At 52.5% G+C, this 19,384-nt stretch overlaps 1 protein-coding gene across 2 annotated transcripts in view; it reads left to right on the forward strand.

Moving 5' to 3' along the window:
- Positions 1-18,731, forward strand: part of PXDN (peroxidasin) — a 109,769-nt gene extending 91,038 nt beyond the window's left edge. For both annotated transcript variants that reach the window (XM_030921193.1, XM_030921194.1), the window contains 7 exons: positions 1,065-2,568; positions 6,141-6,275; positions 6,931-7,139; positions 10,966-11,086; positions 11,358-11,490; positions 15,091-15,204; positions 16,290-18,731. In XM_030921193.1, coding sequence (XP_030777053.1) covers positions 1,065-2,568; positions 6,141-6,275; positions 6,931-7,139; positions 10,966-11,086; positions 11,358-11,490; positions 15,091-15,204; positions 16,290-16,409 — 2,336 coding nt within the window. In that variant the 3' untranslated portion in view covers positions 16,410-18,731. The remainder of the gene's footprint in view (positions 1-1,064; positions 2,569-6,140; positions 6,276-6,930; positions 7,140-10,965; positions 11,087-11,357; positions 11,491-15,090; positions 15,205-16,289) is intronic.
- The last annotated feature ends 653 nt before the right edge of the window (positions 18,732-19,384 follow it).

The raw sequence follows: 19,384 nt of genomic DNA on the forward strand, positions 1-19,384 counted from the left end.
GCATGTGTTGAGTGGTAAACATTTAAGTGTGCATGTGTGTGTGCATGTGTAGCTTTTCAGCAGGCATGACATGTGCCTGGAAAGGAGGAGTGTTGAGGAAGGTGAAGGCCTAGGATGTATGAATATGTGGGGGAAGCACTTTGGCGAACACAGAGATCTGATATGTCTGACCCCAGGACGTGGAGTCGCTGTTGCTTGGAGCAGGTGTCTTGAAGGCGAAGACTAGGAGCTGAACTTAGGAAGATCTCTTTCATCTGTGGAGTGATGGCCCAGGCTATCATGTTTGGAATTTCTTCTGTAGCTAGTGGGCAAAGATGGAAGGTCTCTGAGCGAGGTGACCTAGCCAGAGTCTGTGCGAGGCTCGCAGGAGGGCGCGCTTGCTGTGGGGAGGGTGTGTGTGTGGATGGCTTCCACCAGGCAGGAGGGTCTTCTGGAATTGAAGGCCAGTGCCATGGAAATCAGTCCCAGGATTCTGCCAGAGGAATGGAGAGGAGGGCACGGGGGCTAGGAACATTTTGGAGGCAGTGTGAAAGGAAGTGGCGATCTTCTGGATATTGGGGTAAGAGAGCTTGAAGCCTGTGAACCGAGATGTACAGCGACAGGTGTGTCAGGAAATGCCCTGCTCGGTGGCGTGTGGAGACCGATGGTGTGCACTCGTGTGGAGGTGTGGTGACTGTCTCTTCCGCGGGACGTTTAAAGTGAAGTTGGAGCAGCGTCAGCCTGGACTGGTGAACGTGGGTCGGGCTTCATCAGTTAGGGGTCTCCCAGAGAAGAGCTACTGGTTGAAACCATGAGACTGCTGAGTGTGGAGGGGAGACAGGGCCCAGAAACTGGGGCTGTGGAGAGAACACCTGTGTTTGGGGCTGGAGGAGGGGAGGAGCAGTTTTACCAAATGGGAGGTGAGCAGGTTTCCAGCAGGAAGGGTTGGTTGCATGGTGCACAACAGGTTTCATGAGCTGGGGGTAGATAGCCCCATGTCAGCGGCAGAGGTGCCAAGGGGTGCCAGGCTGTATGTCACGTCCTCCAGGGGAATTGAGTGCCATCTTGCTTTTCTCCATGCCCAGGTTACCACTACAATGACCTGGTGTCTCCGCAGTACCTGAACCTCATCGCAAACCTGTCGGGCTGCACCGCCCACCGGCGCGTGAACAACTGCTCCGACATGTGCTTCCACCAGAAGTACCGGACGCACGACGGCACCTGCAACAACCTGCAGCACCCCATGTGGGGTGCCTCGCTGACCGCCTTCGAGCGCCTGCTGAAATCCGTGTACGAGAATGGCTTCAACACCCCCCGGGGCATCAACCCCCACCGGCTGTACAACGGGCACGCACTTCCCATGCCGCGCCTGGTATCCACCACCCTGATCGGGACGGAGACCGTCACACCCGACGAGCAGTTCACCCACATGCTGATGCAGTGGGGCCAGTTCCTGGACCACGACCTGGACTCCACGGTGGTGGCGCTGAGCCAGGCACGCTTCTCCGACGGACAGCACTGCAGCTCCGTGTGCAGCAACGACCCCCCCTGCTTCTCTGTCATGATCCCCCCCCATGACTCCCGGGCCAGGAGCGGGGCCCGCTGCATGTTCTTCGTGCGCTCCAGCCCCGTGTGCGGCAGCGGCATGACTTCGCTGCTCATGAACTCCGTGTACCCGCGGGAGCAGATCAACCAGCTCACCTCCTACATCGACGCCTCCAACGTGTACGGGAGCACGGAGCACGAGGCCCGCAGCATACGCGACCTGGCCAGCCACCGCGGCCTGCTGCGCCAGGGCATCGTGCAGCGGTCCGGGAAGCCGCTTCTGCCCTTCGCCGCCGGGCCGCCCACCGAGTGCATGCGGGACGAGAACGAGAGCCCCATCCCCTGCTTCCTGGCCGGGGACCACCGCGCCAACGAGCAGCTGGGCCTGACCAGCATGCACACGCTGTGGTTCCGCGAGCACAACCGCGTCGCCGCGGAGCTGCTCAAGCTGAACCCGCACTGGGACGGCGACACCATCTACCACGAGACCAGGAAGATCGTGGGCGCGGAGATCCAGCACATCACCTACCAGCACTGGCTCCCGAAGATCCTGGGGGAGGTGGGCATGAGGACGCTGGGGGAGTACCAGGGCTACGACCCCGGCATCAACGCTGGCATCTTCAACGCCTTCGCCACCGCCGCCTTCAGGTTTGGCCACACGCTCGTCAACCCACTGCTTTACCGGCTGGACGAGAACTTCCAGCCGCTTGCACAAGGTCACCTCCCTCTCCACAAAGCTTTCTTCTCCCCCTTCCGGATTGTGAATGAGGGCGGCATCGACCCGCTTCTCAGGGGGCTGTTCGGGGTGGCGGGGAAAATGCGTGTGCCCTCGCAGCTGCTGAACACGGAGCTCACGGAGCGGCTGTTCTCCATGGCACACACGGTGGCTCTGGACCTGGCGGCCATCAACATCCAGCGCGGCCGGGACCACGGGATCCCGCCCTACCACGACTACAGGGTCTACTGCAACTTGTCGGCGGCACACACGTTCGAGGACCTGAAAAATGAGATAAAAAACCCTGAGATCCGGGAGAAACTGAAAAGGTGAGCTGAAGAGGCCGTGTGGGTTGGCTCATGTACCTAGGCACCTGGAAGACCCAAACCGTGGGTGTGTGTGTTATCTGGCTGTGTGTGAGTTTTGTTTGTGTCGTGCAGAGGTGAGATGAAGCCAGTCCATGAAGGTCAAGATGGGAACCTGCAGCCTTCGGTGGCTGTGTGGCTGTGGGGAGGGGGCAGAGCCAGGGGTGGATGGACAGTGGAGGGCCCTTCCACCAGCCTGTTTTCCAAGAGACGAGCTTTGCTGAGCTATGGCACGTTTTCAGCTTGGAGATGAGCTATACTTTTCTGGCAGAAGGGTTGACTGCAGAGAACAATACACTGTTCGCACCAGAAAACACCAAAACTGACACTGGCTGTTGGGGGGGTGCTTCAGGTGCCTGCTCTTGTATCAGGGGCAGAGAGAGAGGCAGAGCTTGGTGTCTGCAGAACCGGGCCCTTGGGGCCACCAGCCCCTAAGGCTTGGCCTGTAGCATCTCCCGTACTCACTATTGCCCAGACCTAGGCCTGTGGGGCCACCTGCCCGTGACTGCCACAGATAGTGCCGCTTCTGAGCCACAGCCTTGATCACCTGTGGACGCAGTTCTCCTTGTCCTGCCGCAAAGGCAAAATGGGAGGCCGTCACCTCTGAGACAAGGAAAACTGGCCAGCTAGATTAGGTAACCTCAGGCCACGTGGGGCGGCAAAAATGGCAAAGTTTTACAGGCAAAGCAGCGACCACGGCACTACCCAGGCCTAGGACTGGGGTAGGATCCGGGCTGCCTGGTCCATAGCCAGTCCCCTTCCCAGGACTCGGTGCCCCAGTGGGGTTCTGATTAACTGAGATTTCCGCAAAGTGGAGACATTCAGCGGCTCTCCTCTTTGCTAGATATTCACATCTTTTACTCACTACCTTTTTTGCATGTTATTTCTACCAGATTTGCTTTTTGTGTTTTAAGGAAATAAAAATAATTGCAAACAGGTGTGGTGGCTCACGCCTATAATCCCAGCAGTTTGGGAGGCTGAGGCAGGTGGATCACGAGGTCAGGAGTTCAAGACCAACCTGGCCAAGATGATGAAACCCCATCTCTACTAAACTACAAAAATTAGCTGGGCGTGGTGGCAGACGCCTGTAATCCCAGCTACTCGGGAGGCTGAGGCAGGAGAATTGCTTGAACCCGAGTGGCAGAGGTTGCAGTGAGCCGAGATCGCGCCGCTGCACTCCAGCCTGAGTGACAGAATTGAGACCCCATCTCAAAAACAGAATAATAATAAATAAAAATAAAATAATTGCTCATCAGTGTTTTCCTGTTACAATTCTTCTCAGTCCTTCGATTATGAATCAGATCCACAGGTCACTGTGTATTAGGACATGTTATTCCCATTCAAAAACATTGTTTTAAAAAGAAGGAAAACCTTTCTTCTTAAGACTGTTTTACCGTATTTTCTGGACTCTCCAGTTGACTCCTAAGTTACTTAACGTTGAAGTTAGGACATACCCCATTAGGATCTGACCTGTGATTTTTTACTTGTAATTTATTGTAGGTTATGAATAAATGAGCATGATGTCCTATTAAGTTTAATATGTTCCAATGTTCGTTTAAATAACGCTCTTAAATTACTGGCATTTGGAAATGTGTGCGCACTCCATTAATCCAGTGTAATTTTTTGTCGTGGTTTTGCTGAATTAAGACTGATGTGAACTGTCTGTGTTTTTTATGTGCTTAAATATCCTCCTTTGTTCTTGTCCAAACTGATACAGATTACTCTCCCAGCTGATTCTCTCTTTTGCCAAACTTATTTCAAAACATTTCAAAAGAACTAGATGTGGAGCCCAGTGCTGGGTGGACCGTGGCTGCGTTGCGTGCTAGGCCTCTGGTAAAGAAGTTCAGGACGTTACCCACACACTGAGCCCTTGGTCTGTTTCTGCTTTCCTGTCTCAGCCCATTGCTGACTAAGGGGAAATGAAACATAAACGTGAGAAAAGTTGCATGACCATCGGAGACCACGGGGCTGGGAGGACTTCACAGGGCAGAGGGGCTGCCTTCAGCAGACGTTAGAGAAAAGTTGCATGACCGTCGGAGACCACGGGGCTGGGAGGACTTCACAGGGCAGAGGGGCTGCCTTCAGCAGACGTTAGAGAAAAGTTGCATGACCGTCGGAGACCACGGGGCTGGGAGGACTTCACAAGGCAGAGGGGCTGCCTTCAGCAGACGTTAGAGATAGTGTCGTTCTCATCTACTTTGTGTTTCACGGCGGCACGGCGAGTGGATGGCATGGCGTTGGCCCAGGCTCGCCTTTGCTGCCCATCCGCAGCCATGGGACATTCTGGAACTGCGAGGTCTCTTCCCTGGAGGAAGCTCCTTGGATTCGGGTGGAGGCTTTAGACTCTGGTGAGCCTAAGGAATGGGACTATTCCAGCCCCTGTGACGGTGGGTCCCTCCCAGAGGTGGGGGACAGAAGAGAGCAGGCACCCAGAGCAGGAGCCGCCCGGAGCAAGAGGGAGTCTTCTGGGAAAAGGTGTGGACGGCCCTGGTGGCCCCAGTGTGCTGTCCTCAGCCACAGACCAGATGCCGCCAGGGTCCTCCCGACCAAGTTTCACTCCCAGGGGACATCTTAGAGCTAGAAGTTCAGCCTGAATGTCATTGAACTTACAAGAAAAAGGGGCAATTTGTCTGTCTTTGAAAGACTAAATGCTCGTTTACATAAAATCATGTTTATTCTGCGGTAAGGCCAGGGGCCACTAAGGACACAGCCCTGTGTGCATCCTGTTCAGTCAGCAACAAAATCTCTCTTGATCCTAGGGGTCAGTGGGTGGTCACTGATTTGAGTTTAGTAGAAAAGGGCAATGAGGATTATAGAATATACATGTTAAAAATCGAGTTGCGCTTTGAATAGCTTTTGAAACAGTCATCATCTGCTGCGTAGTCCAGTTCTAAGATGAGATTAGATGATTTGTGGTAGAAGTTGTGACATGTTGCTTATAAGCCTGTGTTTCTAAGGAATTGGAAGAAGTCGATGAAAATGTTTGTTTTTGAACATATAAACCTAAGTTTCTTTTGCCCTATCTTTGCATAGCAGATATTTTCTTCTATGGCAAATATATTTTCAATATATAGTAGAGTCAAATGTTATTCTTTAAAAATGTATCTATATACTTTTAAAAATAAACATGAACAATGAATTATATACATTTAGCTATATATGATTTATGGTTCATATGTTTATTTTAAAAAGGTTGGAAGGGTTTACATTATGGTTTTAAGTGTGGTTATCCCGGAATAGTAGGAAAAGGTGTGGCTTAAATTTTCTTCCTTGTGTTTTCTTGACTTTTCTAAATTTGTTATAATAAATGTTTGTGTGTGTGTGTGTGTGTGTGTGTGTGTGTCACATATATAACAGAAAGTAGGGAAAATCCTTTAAAGAATAGTGGAGAGATGCTGCAAAGTAAAGATTTTCTTTGTTAAGTAAAATTCTAAATAATGTAAAATAGTGATGGAAAGAACTGTTTTCATATTTGCTGTATTTTTTACCATGTCCAGCTTTGTTAGGTAAATTTCAGTTTTCTCTTTATTTTTTAGGTTGTATGGCTCGACACTCAACATCGACCTGTTTCCAGCACTCATGGTGGAGGACCTGGTGCCTGGCAGCCGGCTGGGCCCCACCCTGATGTGTCTTCTCAGCACACAGTTCAAGCGCCTGCGAGATGGGGACAGGTGAGCATGTGCACCAGAAAGGGGAGCACACTCCTAAGCCGCCTTCTCAGGGACTCCAGAGGACAAGGGCCGTCCTGGTTGAGAATGAGGGAGGCACGAGGCCCTGGTGTCTTCTGTGCACCGCCTTGGACTTGCATGTCCTTGCAGCCTCAAAACTCAACCACACCAGGTTCAAAGATGCTTTTCCCACCCCTTCACTTGTAGGAATATTTCTGTTCCTGTAAACCTATTGGACAATCCATACAGCTAAACCACTGTGGGACTTCAGAGAAGTTTGGGCTTCGGGCAAGACCTTTGTTTTGCCTCTTGTCCACTGTTACTACTTTAATGTAGTGGAAAGGCAGACCCTACCTATTACTATTTCAGCAAACCTAAAATAAGTGCCATACCAGTTTTTTTTTTAAAGTAGCCCATTGTCTTTGTTGCTAGTCAGAAGAGCTAACACTGTCGTTTTTACACCAGATTGTCTGCCTTTGCTTTTGTTATGGAGTAGGGAATGTGAGCAGTGTGTGAGTCCATTTTTAAGTGACACCTAATCAAACCTAGTGGTTTCTATATTGCTGTGAACTAAGTAGGGGGAGATTTTAATTCAGCTCCTGGTGACCTGTGAGTCTCCTGCCCTTCTCTGATCCTGCTTTCATTTTGGGGGATCCAGGTTGTGGTATGAGAACCCTGGGGTGTTCTCCCCCGCCCAGCTGACTCAAATCAAGCAGACGTCTCTGGCCAGGATCCTATGCGACAACGCGGACAACATCACCCGGGTGCAGAGCGATGTGTTCAGGGTGGCGGAGTTCCCTCATGGCTACGGCAGCTGTGACGAAATCCCCAGGGTGGACCTCCGGGTGTGGCAGGACTGCTGTGAAGGTGCGTGCCAGAGGCACCACGTCTGTTCCTTTCTCATCCCTGGTTTTGGTGACTGCTTGGCGGGTGCTTAATTACCTGCAGATGTCACCCTAATCTTGAAAACTGAAAACAAAATATTCAGCTTTAGATTTAAATTGTGCTGGATCCATGCTGAGATGGACTGTGGAGCCAAAAATATAAACAAAGGTGGTGATTCTGAGGAAGTGGCAGTGCTATGGGAGAACATTCATGATTAACTAAAGCACTATGTAAGAGAAACAGAAACCCAGACTTCAGCAAGGTGTGCCCCTAATTTTTCCTTAAAACCTAATGTATGTCTAGCTTACAGTACTTGTATAGCCAGATAAAAGACAAAAATCAAAATATGAAAGAAGCATATCAAATATATCAGGTTTTCTTTAAAAAATTATACTGAATGTTTTAAATATCTGTAACGTAAATGACTGAAGATAGGTGTTTTAAAGTGTCTCGTGAGGAGCCCTGCAGGTAGGAGGTGGCCTCATGATCGGCGTCGGGGGCCCTGTAGCTGAGGGACGCCCTGACATCAATCCCACAGTCCCGGCACTCGTGCCCTGCTCTGACATCAATCCCACAGCCCTGGCACTCGTGCCTTGGCACGCCAGGTCCCCTTCCCTGCAGAGGCATCAGTGGCCTGCTGAGTGTGGCGATGGTTCTCCTGGCTGAGTTCCTGCTTCGCATTCCTAACTCCCAGCCTTGGTTAACCTCCATTTCCATTACTAATTTGAACATAATTTTGGCTTTATTCAAACTATGATCAGAGCCCCATAAAATACCAAACTGGGGATGTTTAGAACCCAAGTTGTGGAGTGCTCACTCTTGTGGTGAGCGAAGCGGGGCCCACCACCATGGGGGGATCTGGGGGCCTGCGGTGAGCGTGACGGGGAGGTGGGGCCAGACCCTGGCCTCACCCGGCGCTCTGTGGAGCTTGTGGTGTCTGTGGACACTTGGTAGTTTAAGAAGAGACACAAAGTTCAGATACTGTAGACGTATTCTCCACCACCTCATTTTTCCTGAAGTAATAGTTCTGGCCAAGATCTTATTTAATTTAGTAAGTGTTGAAATTTGCATTGATAATAGAGCTGTGTTTTAGCAGCTTCTAAGAGAGCGCGTGCCTGTGTGTGTGTGCGACTGTGGGGTGTGTGTACCTGTGGGGTGGGTGTGTGGTGGGTGTGTGTGTGGTGGGTGTGTGATCTAATTCTGCATCTGCCTCCTTATCTGCCCCCGCCCCACTACCCACACACACATACAGGGGAGTATATATGATAGGAGAATTCACATAAAAAATAAAAGTGTGCTTGCTGGGTACCCAGTTTTCCAAATCATTTACATGTTTGTTATTACATCTGTCGGAAACTTGTATCTGTTTTTTTGTTTTATGGCTTTGTTTTTGTTTTGTATCCTCACTGGTTTATCCAATTCAAAATACTTTTCTGCAAGCATGGTAGCAAATGTGTTCTGTTTGTAGAAAATTGTGCTGTTGAAAATGATTAGGAAAAGCAATGGTACAAAAGCCATTTTCTGGTAACTTTACCAGGCCCCTGTTAGCTGCTTATTAAGCACAGCCAGGTTTTCTGTTCTTTTGCTAAGAAAATCCAAAGTCCTTTGAAAGACTTCATCTTTAAAGCCGGTCTTTGTTCCCCTCACGTTACAAGCCCCTCCTCCGCTCAGGGGCACTGTGGGAGAGGCTTAACTGCCTGAAGCAATTGCTGACATTGTTTCTTCCGGATACTTTTCTCTCTTAAAATAACAGGCATGGCCTTAAGCTGACACAGTTTAGAGAATGCTTGATAAGCTTTACCTGTTTTTATTTTACCCCAAAAGCCATATTTAAATACAGCAGAAAAATATGAAAACAGAACTCAGATTTGACAGAACCAAATGTCAATTCTATTTACTTTTCAATTAAACTTTTTAGAAAGACACAGTGGGGACTGGGCGGTGGCCCAGGCCTGTAATCCCAGCACTTCAGGAGGCCGAGGCGGGCGGATCACCTGAGGTTAGGAGTTCAAGACTGGCCTCACCAACATGGTGAAACCCCGTCTCTTCTAAAAATAACAAAAAGTAGCCAGGCGTGGTGGTGGGCACCTGTCATCCCAGCTACATGGGATGCTGAGGCAGGAGAATCGCTTGAACCCAGGAGGCAGAGGTTGCAATGAGCTGAGATCGCGCCACTGCATTCCAGCCTGGGCAACAAGAGTGAAACTGTCTCAGAAAAGTAAATAAATAAAAATAAAAAGACACATTTAAAATGAACATCCTTGAGGTGCAACTCTTTGTCATCCACTTCACTGATGCCTACACCAAGTGCTGTGTGGCGTCTGCACTAGGTCCGGGAAGCCAGCCCGCTCCTGGCTTGGCCAGCCTGGGCAGCACAGAGCAGGTGCAGGCCAGGCCGCTGAGCAGATGTGGCCCAGCCATGCCCTGGGGCGTGAGGAGGAGATGGCCATCCTGGAGGGATGGGGGTCCCATCAAAGAGTTCTGGGGTTGGGGCTGATGGGTGCTTTGGCAGGGACCCCACAGTGCCTGGGACCGTGTCCTGGCCCTGCTGCTTCCCTGTCGCCCTGGAATTCTACCGGGGACCCACCCCAGACCTGCACAGCCCTGGGTGGGCCTGCCAGTAAGTCTCATTCTTGTCCCCAGGGTGTTGCTGGGAGGGGCTACGGTAGTCTGGGAGGCAGCTGCTGTTTTAGGATGTATTTGTGTGCCCAGGAGCCGTTTCAAGAAACTCTTCTCTGCTCCTGAGACAATTTGTGGGTGGAATAAGCGAGGGGTCCAGCCAGCTGGGTTTACTCAGAAGCTGCATAGTTAATGTGGAAATAAACAGCAGGTCATTCAGCGGGACTGTTTATGGGCTCTGCTCTGGGGGCAGAAGGGACTTTAGGCCTCTATCTTGAAGACACTCCCGGCCTCTTTCCAGCCAGTCAGGCAAATACTAGACCAGAAGGAGCCGGCTGCCCTTCACGGGAGACAGGAAAGCTAGCATGGGTCTGAGGTTTATGCTGCACGTGCCTCTTCTCTTCTCATAGAATTTCTACCCAGTGGCTTCCTGAGACATTAGCATTTTGCAAAGGTCCATATTTGCCCTTCACTTTCGTTCTCTGCCACAGCTTTCTTGGGTGAGGATGATGTACAAGACAGACTAAACACCCCATCACTTCGTTAGATGGTGTGTCCACAGGGCTCAGGAGGGAGACAGCACTGAGGGCCCCTCACTCACTCGGGGCTCAGGTGAGGTGTAGCACTGAGGGCTTCTCAGTCCACCACAGGTTGAGAAGGAAGCCACACTTAGGCAGGGAGGCATTTGGGCTACATCAGGAGAAGCAGGGCCAGGCCCGCCTCTTGTCTGACAGTGGGGCTGGCAGTGTGATGCAGGTAGTGTAGCATAACTTTAAGGCACTCCAGAGTGCAGATTGTCACCTGGCCATAGGGGAGGGACCTCCAGACACAAGCAGACTCTGATCTCTGAGGCAGAGTGGCTGAGCCTCGGTCTGGGGGTGGAGGGAACTCAGCGAGGGTGTGGATATGGCGTGGTGGGTGGTGTGGGCCTCCTCAGTATGCCCAGCTGTCCTCAGGGCGGCCGGTGCCGTGAGGTCACGAGGGCAGGGGCACAGTGGAAAGAGGCTTGACCCCTCAGGGCAGGAGAGGGTAAGAGCTGCAGACCAGCTGCCAGGTTGCCTGATTTAAAGGTGCCACAGTTTGCTCCACGGGCAGCCAGTGAAGACTGTTCATCGTTGGCAGGATGTGCTTTATTTCCCTGAGGTCAGAGCCCTCAGAGCTGATACTCTGCTTTGTGCTTCCGTTTTAGACTGTAGGACCAGGGGGCAGTTCAATGCCTTTCCCTATCATTTCCGAGGCAGACGGTCTCTTGAGTTCAGCTACCAGGAGGACAAGCCGACCAAGAAAACAAGACCACGGACAATACCCAGGTATGGTGGTCTCTGAGGTCAGTTGATGTACAGCGGGGCCCTCACACCGCGGGCATCGGGCAGTAGGACCGGCATCCTGTTGTGGGCCTGTGGTGAGGATGGTTCCTGGCAGGGATGTCCCGGGGCACTGGGGGCCAGGCTGCAGCCTGTGTCCTGCTGTGCTGCCCGCTCAGAGCCTCAGGGGCGGTGCACACCCAGGAAACCTTGAAATGAGACCCTGTGTGACCTGCCGAGATGACATTTCCCTCCTCCTCCTTTCCCCTCACCACAGTGTTGGGAGACACGGGGAACATCTCAGCAACAGCACCTCAGCCTTCAGCACACGCTCAGACACACCCGGGACGAATGACTTTAGAGAGTTTGTTCTGGAAATGCAGAAGACCATCACAGACCTCAGGACACAGGTGAGGTGCCTGGGGGCCTGTGTCCCCCCGTCCAAGACTCCACAGCAGCACAGCCCTGCCCCAATCTTCTGGGGATGCCGCTTTACTCCCAGGCGACTGTTCAGCTGCCCACACGGGACCCTGACCCTGGAGCCCTGGGGTGTCATTTCTGCATGCTGGGTCGGGCTGGGCCATGTGCCGCTGGTGTCCCTGCGTTTCCCAGCAGATGGGGGTCACCAGGCAGGGGCAGTCTGTGTCACAGCCGTGGGACTGCCAGCCAGGTGACCTTGCTGGAGGGAACACAGGGTTAGGATGCTGTAGGAGAGTTCAAACATGAAGTCCTGTTCTTAAGCCTCTTACTCAAGAATAACTCGGAATCATCTCTCCCAGGGCGTGGTAAGGAGGCATTTCCAGTTCAGTCTTCCACACTCGATCCAGCCTCTCCGGGTGTGAGGAAAGTCCTGGTGTCTGTGGTACGACCACAGGGATTTTCAGATGGGGCTCTTCTCGGGCTCTGCAGAAATCCTGCAGAAATGAGTTCTGTCCTCTCCTTCCTATCCCAGGAACGAACTTCTGCTTTCTCTAGTGCCTGTGGTGGGGTTATCTCTGGGATGTTACATAAGGGGGTGGAGATTGAGAGCTATAGCTAAATAAAAGGAGGTGCGCTCACTCCGCTGGTGTAGGTGGGATCCCCAGGGCGTGCGGGTCCTGGCTGGGATTCCCAGGGTGTGCGGGTCCTGGCTGTCTGCAGCACATTTAACCTGTAAGCACAGCTCCTTTCCTACTCACAGGAGTCTGAGCCCTTAGGTTTGGGAGGAACTTCCGTCATCTCCTAGTGTAGCCCCAAGGTAACCCCCAGCCACAGGGAGAGGTACCCTGACTGCTTCTATGCCTGCCGCCTCATCCCCTGCAGCTGCAGGTCGTCCTGCCTCTGCAGCCTGGAGACCAGGTGTGAGTCTCCCAGCAGCTCTCAGAGTGGACAGCGTGTGGCAGGTCCTCCTGCCTCTGCAGCCTAGAGACCAGGTGTGAGTCTCCCAGCAGCTGTCAGAGTGGACAGTGTGTGGCAGGTCCTCCTGCCTCTGCAGCCTGGAGAACAGGTGTATATCCCCCAGCAGCTGCTTGAGTGAACAGCATGTGGCAGGTCTTCCTCCCTCCGCAGCCTAGGGACCAGGTGCACATCCCCCGGCAGCTGCTTGAGTGGACAGCGTGTGGCAGGTCTTTCTCCCTCCGCAGCCTAGGGACCAGGTGCATATCCCCCGGCAGCTGCTTGAGTGGACAGCGTGTGGCAGGTCTTCCTCCCTCCGCAGCCTAGAGAACAGGTGCACGAGCCCCGGCAGCTGCCAGAGTGGACAGCGTGTGGCAGGTCTTCCTCCCTCCGCAGCCTAGAGAACAGGTGCACGAGCCCTGGCAGCTGCCAGAGTGGACAGCGTGTGGCAGGTCTTCCTCCTCCCGCAGCCTAGAGAACAGGTGTACATCCCCCGGCAGCTGCCAGAGTGGACAGCGTGTGGCAGGTCTTCCTCCCTCCGCAGCCTAGAGAACAGGTGCATGAGCCCTGGCAGCTGCCATAGTGGACAGCGTGTGGCAGGTCTTCCTCCCTCCGCAGCCTAGAGAACAGGTGCATGAGCCCTGGCAGCTGCCAGAGTGGACAGCGTGTGGCAGGTCTTCCTCCCTCTGCAGCCTAGAGAACAGGTACACATCCCCCGACAGCTGCCCAAGTGGACAGCATGTGGCAGGTCTTCCTCCCTCTGCAGCCTAGAGAACAGGTGCATGAACCCTGGCAGCTGCCAGAGTGGACAGCGTGTGGCAGGTCTTCCTCCCTCTGCAGCCTAGAGAACAGGTGCACATCCCCCGACAGCTGCCCAAGTGGACAGCATGCAGTGTTCACTCAGCTCCACCTGGCAGTAGGAGAGAAGCAGAGACAAACCCAGACTGACCCTTGGGGTCTGTGCTGAGGCCTGGGTGCCCCAGGTGTCCACTGGGGAGGTGGGTCTGTGAACCCCAAGGTCATTCAGGGCAGGCCTTGTGCACAGGTGACCCTGGACAGCAGAGCAGAGGCAGAGGGGGACCAGCCACCCCACCTGTGTCTGCAAATACCAGTGTCCTGTCACCTCCCATGTTGTTGATTCTGTCCACAGGGCTGTCACTTCCTTCCATCCTCAGAATGAACGGGCAGCTCCCAGGGTAGCAGCGCTAGGTCTGAGAAGTGCGGATGTCCCTTGTGATTTTGTGGCCGGCAGCAGCATAGGGTGTGTGCCGTCTGTGGTCATTTCCCTGCACCCTGTGTGTGCAGAGGCGTTCATGTATCTTGGTGACTGCTGAGGCGCACACAGGCTGCTGTGGTCACTGCTTCTCTCTGGCTGTGAATTAAAGCAGGTCAGCCACAGACGCAGAGGTGACATGCAGGTCACTTGGAACCTCCGCAGACCATCCTGGCTGCCACCCCAAAGTGCTTTCTGGCCCCTGTGCCACTGCTCCTGAGGCTTCCCTCTTTTTTTTTTTTTATCCTCATCGTTTCATCTAGAAAGTTCTAAGCTTTGGTAACTTAAGTGCCAGTTGCTAATGAATGAGGCAGGCAGGAAAGATAGCTTTCATTTAGAAGCCGTATCTGAGGCATTTCCCAAAGTGAGTAACTAGTTAGGTTCCAGATGTCCAGCTGTCATGAAATGCAGAGGGTATGGTGAGGGGACGTCCACCTTTTTCAGCATGATGTGTGCACAGGTGAGACACTGCTCCGGCACAGGTTGGGGACGACACACTTCTGGCTGACAGGAGATCAAAGAAGACGTTTTAATTGAAATGAGTGAGTGGGTGGTTCACAGCCAGCATCGTTGATCGGTCAAAGCAGACAGCCTTACCTGTGGCTGAACATGCTTTATGAGAAGGCTTATTAGAAGAATTGGGATAGATACGATAAATAATTTGTGTTCATTTCAGACATCACTGACAGTTTAGTTTCAGTTGCAGGGGACAGAAAACCCCAAATCCGGATGGTTTTAATGAGGTACGCGTTTTTCTGTCACTCCCTGCTGCGGCTCGGTGCTGTGCTGCGGGTGGCCTCTTCCCAAGGTCACCTCGTGGCCCAGGCATTTCCGGCCACTGTCACCTTGTCTGCCCCCCGGCCCTGCAAGATGCAAGAGAGGGTCTGAGGAAGGAGACCCTCCCAGGAGGCTCCTGCCACCCGGTGCCTGGCACGGCGGTTGGAAAGGGCACCTTGTTATGGCGCCCCGTGCTTCCAGACAAAAGCCAGTGGTGGTGGTACTCGGAAAACAGGCAGACTTGACTCCGGGGATTCTGAGTGGTCGCCGTTCATTCTGGCGGAAGTGTAGGTGCAGGATGCTCTTGTCCTCTGGTCAATCTTGCTCCCACGGTCCTCTGAGAACGTCACCTTTGTGACCAAGGCTTTTATTTGACAGCACAGTGGTGGGAACGTCTTCCATTGGGGCTTTTGGCCAGCCGTCACCAGTCTAATAAGGACGTTGGAGATTCTGTAAAAGTTCTTGAGAAATATTCTCCTCAAATGTTGTTTAAGGCATTATTTTCAGTGAAATAACATATTTTAATACAAGAACTAAGCTGTTACTCTGAAGGGCCAGTGAATGAATGTTCTGTGCTTTGCTGCAGATCAAGAAACTTGAATCACGGCTCAGTACCACAGAGTGCGTGGATGCCGGGGGTGAGTCTCACGCCAACAACACCAAGTGGAAGAAGGATGCATGCACCATTTGTGAATGCAAAGTGAGTATCGGGGTCTGTCTTCACGCCCTAAGGTATACCCAAGTCCGAGAGTCCCATGTGACCACTCAGGTGGGTGGCCCAGATGTCAGGGCCAGGCCCCTTCCCGCCCACCTGTGCCAGCCTCCATCCCTCCTTCACTCCTATGGAAGCACCAGGCAAGCCCAGCTCTCTGTGCACAGAGGATGTGCTAGGAGGCTCAGAACCTCGGCATGGTCCATCCCACAGAGGGCGGGCAGCCCCTACTCTGTGTGGGGCCACGTGGGGCTGCTTGTGTATACTGGCCTCACCTCCCACCAGCTGTGGCAGGAATGTTCGTGCCATGGAAACCCGTGAGTGGGGTAGATCAGCTCCTCCCTGCAGAGCTGGTGGGTGAACACTGACCTGCCCGCCGCTGACCCTGTCCCATCTCCCATCAGGGCTGGGGGTGTTACAGAGGTCACGGGGGGACGATCCCTCCCCTGCAGAAGGAGACCGGTGGCCGGTGGAGCGTGCCCTGGTGCCGGCAGTGGACAGACGTCTGGCTGGAACCAGGCTCCGTGGAAAGCTCAGGGCATAGTGTGAGGAGGCAGGATGGTGAGGACAGCAGGCCAGCCTGGACGCCTCACTTGCCGTGGCCACTGGGAGAGGGCACATCTGTGTCCCTGAGCGGGTCAGGTTTGGGAAGGGCAGACTGGGGAAGAGCAAAGCCCTGTGCCTTCCTCTTTGTCTAGTCCCATCCTGCTTCCTGACAACGTGCACCCGCAGACGCAGTCCAAGGGGATCCAAGTGTGAGGTGGGAGGATGTGCCCAGCTGGTGGTCTTGGCCCCTCAGGGTGAGAGGATAGTGGGCATGGACAGAAGGGTGGGACGGGAGCCTCAGGGAGACTTGTTATGGGGGCTCCCATTAACTCATACCTGTCTGCAACTATGAAATCCTCAGAGAACCACAAAACCCATGCCCACAGGGCAAGCACAGTGGGCAAGGCAGGGGCCTCAGGGCAAGGCCTGACTCGTGGCCATGGCTGACACCTGTCCCGGAGCTGACAGACTGTGCTCACCTGAAGGCCATCCCAGAGCTGACAGGCTGTGCTCCGTCTCTTCTCCAGGACGGGCAGGTCACCTGCTTCGTGGAAGCTTGCCCCCCTGCCACCTGTGCTGTCCCCATGAACATCCCAGGGGCCTGCTGTCCAGTCTGCTTACAGAAGAGGGCGGAGGAGAAGCCCTAGGCTCCTGGGAAACTCCTCGGAGTTTGTCTGCTGTGCCATCGTGAGATCAGGTGGCCGATGGCAGGGAGCTGCAGGCTGCAGACCAGGAAACACCCAGAACTCGCGACATTTCATGACAACGTCCAGCTGGTGCTGTTACAGAAGGCAGTGCAGGAGGCTTCCAACTGGAGCATCTGTGGAGAAGGAGGCGGAGCAGGTGCCCGAAGGGAAGCAGGCAGGAGTCCTAGCTTCACGTTAGACTTCTCAGGTTTTTATTTAATTCTTTTACAATGAAAAATTGGTGCTATTATTAAATTGCACAGTTGAATCATTTAGGCGCCTAAATTGATTTTGCCTCCCAACACCATTTCTTTTTAAATAAAGCAGGATACCTCTACATGTCAGCCTTACCTTGTTCAGATGCCAGGAGCCGGCAGACCTGTCACCCGCAGGTGGGGTGAGTCTCGGAGCTGCCAGAGGGGCTCACCGAAATCGGGGTTCCCTCACAAGCTATGTTTAAAAAGAGAATTGGTGTTTGGCAAATGGAACAGAACCTTTTATAAGAGAGTTCACAGGGACAGTCTGGGGTTGCAGTGCAAGCCCCCGGCCTCTTCCCTGGGACCCTCTGAACTCCTTCCTCTGGGCTCTCTGTAACATTTCACCGCGTGTCAGCATCTAATCCCAAGACAAACGTTCCCGCTGCTCGAAGCAGCTGTGTAGCCTGTGACTCCCCGTGTGTCAGCCCCTTCCACACTTGATTAGAACATTCATAAGCCACATTTAGAAACAGGTTTGCTTTCAGCTGTCACTTGCATACATACTGCCTAGTTGTGAACCAAATGTGAAAATCCTCCTTCATCCCATTGTGTATCTGATACCTGCTGAGGGCCAGTCATGTGCGTTGACAGCACCGCCCCCAGCCGGCCCTGGTCGCGTCCACGTCCTGAACAGGAGTCGCCTCCACGTCCTGAACAGGAGTCGCCTCCGGATGGCTCTTCCCAAGGGAGGAGGAGCTCAAGTGTCGGGAACTGTCTAACTTCAGGTTGTGTGAGTGCGTTAAAAAAGAAAAAAAGAAGAATCCCTATACCTCATTTGTATTTTTAAAATGCATGATGTTTTATGAAATTTTGTCCATTTTTTAAGTATTAGATATGACAGAAAAACCATTTCCACTATGCAAAAGTTCTTTTAGAAGTCGGTGAAAATCAACTCTCATACCTCATGGTCTCTCTTTCATTGACCAAAACCTTCCATTTTTCTCTAAATAGAAAGCGATCTGTGTTCTGTGCAACATTTCCCCGAACACACAGCTTCAGTGCAGCACGCTGACCTGAGTACCCACCGTGTGCCGGGCATAGTGCTGGACACATGAGGCACCAAGGTCCGGGCCACCTGCCCTCAGCAAGGCCCAGCTGAGGTGGTGGAGGCAGAAGCCCCTGAGGTCACGGCCGTTTCAGTTCAGGGTGGCAGGTGTCCAGCACTGGGGTATGACGTCCAGGCTTCCATGGGGTGGGGGAGGCCGGCTGCCTTCTGACAGGATGGGCGCGTACAGTGCCTAGTGTGATTCGTGCACGGCCCGTGTTCCAGGAGCATGTCCTCCCAAGGGGACACCCAGACCCTTGCAGCACGAGCCAGAGGCAGCATTTCAGCTGTGAGGAGGGTCGTGGGATTCATGGATTTTATCTGTAAAAATGGTTGTCTTGACTTCTTATCCTCATAGTGGTAAATGATTGATAAAATTGGTTGGCGTTTCATGACATATGGGCTTCTTTTGATACAGCAAGTCAGATGTAGTGACCGAGTTGTGGAAGAGATGTCTGTGAAACAGGAAATGTGCAAGTTCGTCTAAAAACGGACGGTTATGTAAGTTGCTGAGGCGCTCAGATGACAGCAGCTTCTGGGTTCTCGAGTGTTCCGTGCCTCTTACGTGCCTTGGAGGCCTCTGCGGTCTCAGTGCTGAGGTGGCACACCTGTAGCACACCTGTGTAATGTGCGGTCTGGGCCAGTGACAAGCAATTGTGTTGTCTAAGCCAAAGGGGGAAGCTGACTGTTATTTACCAAAAAAAAAACTTCTGTAATTCAAACCAAAATGTCTGCGGAATCACCAGTTTGATACTCTCTGTAATCAGAACAGTGGGCAGTGCCTGGGTGAACGTGTCTAGCAGCCCCTGTGCGGGATCGCTGTAACAGGAGTGGAATGTACATATTTATTTACTTTTCTAACTGCTCCAACAGCCAAATGCCTTTTTTATGACCATTGTATTCAGTTCATTACCAAAGAAATGTTTGCACTTTGTAATGATGCCTTTCAGTTCTAATAAATGGGTCACATTTTCAAATGGAGAATGGCTTTTTTTTTTTTTTTTTTTTTTTTTTACCTGAAACCAGTACATGAGGCTAAAACTTTTTCAGGTGAGATCCAAAGCCTGAGAAGGGAAGGAGGTAGGTCCAGGAAAAAGCCCCAGACCTGTCCTAGTCACTAATGATTTTGTGACTAAATGTGAAAACATTACGAAAAATAAGGTATTAGACAAAGTTGACTTCCTTTTCCGAAGTAGCTGGGATGCTTTAACCTGACTGAATTTTGACAGGTGGGAGTGAGCTCTTGGGAAAAACCTCTGGCGACTAAATGCCTTTGCCTCCTACAATTTTTGTGCTGTGGAGAAGGACATTTCTTGGTCAGAGAGGTATGTACAAGTAACTCACACACCGAGGTGTCTGTGACGGGCAGCTGCTTTTCCAGAAGCAAGAACGCAGGTCAGGAGGGCACAGTGCACAGAAGACAGACACTCCCTTTTCAGAGCTGAACCATGTGGGGCTCTGGGGCCAGAAGTCGGGGATGACATGTGATAACTGCTGCGCCCCTCAGGCTGTGGTTGGGTGGGAGAGAGGATGCTGCTCTAAAGGAAACTGGAATGGATTCGAGGGCGTCTTTATAGGGTCTGGAAAAAATACTACTCGTCTGTATAAGGAGAACAATGAAATATTAAGGAAAA

This window comes from Rhinopithecus roxellana, chromosome 17 (assembly GCF_007565055.1).
Source record: "Rhinopithecus roxellana isolate Shanxi Qingling chromosome 17, ASM756505v1, whole genome shotgun sequence".
In the NCBI taxonomy this organism is placed as follows: Eukaryota; Metazoa; Chordata; class Mammalia; order Primates; family Cercopithecidae; genus Rhinopithecus; species Rhinopithecus roxellana.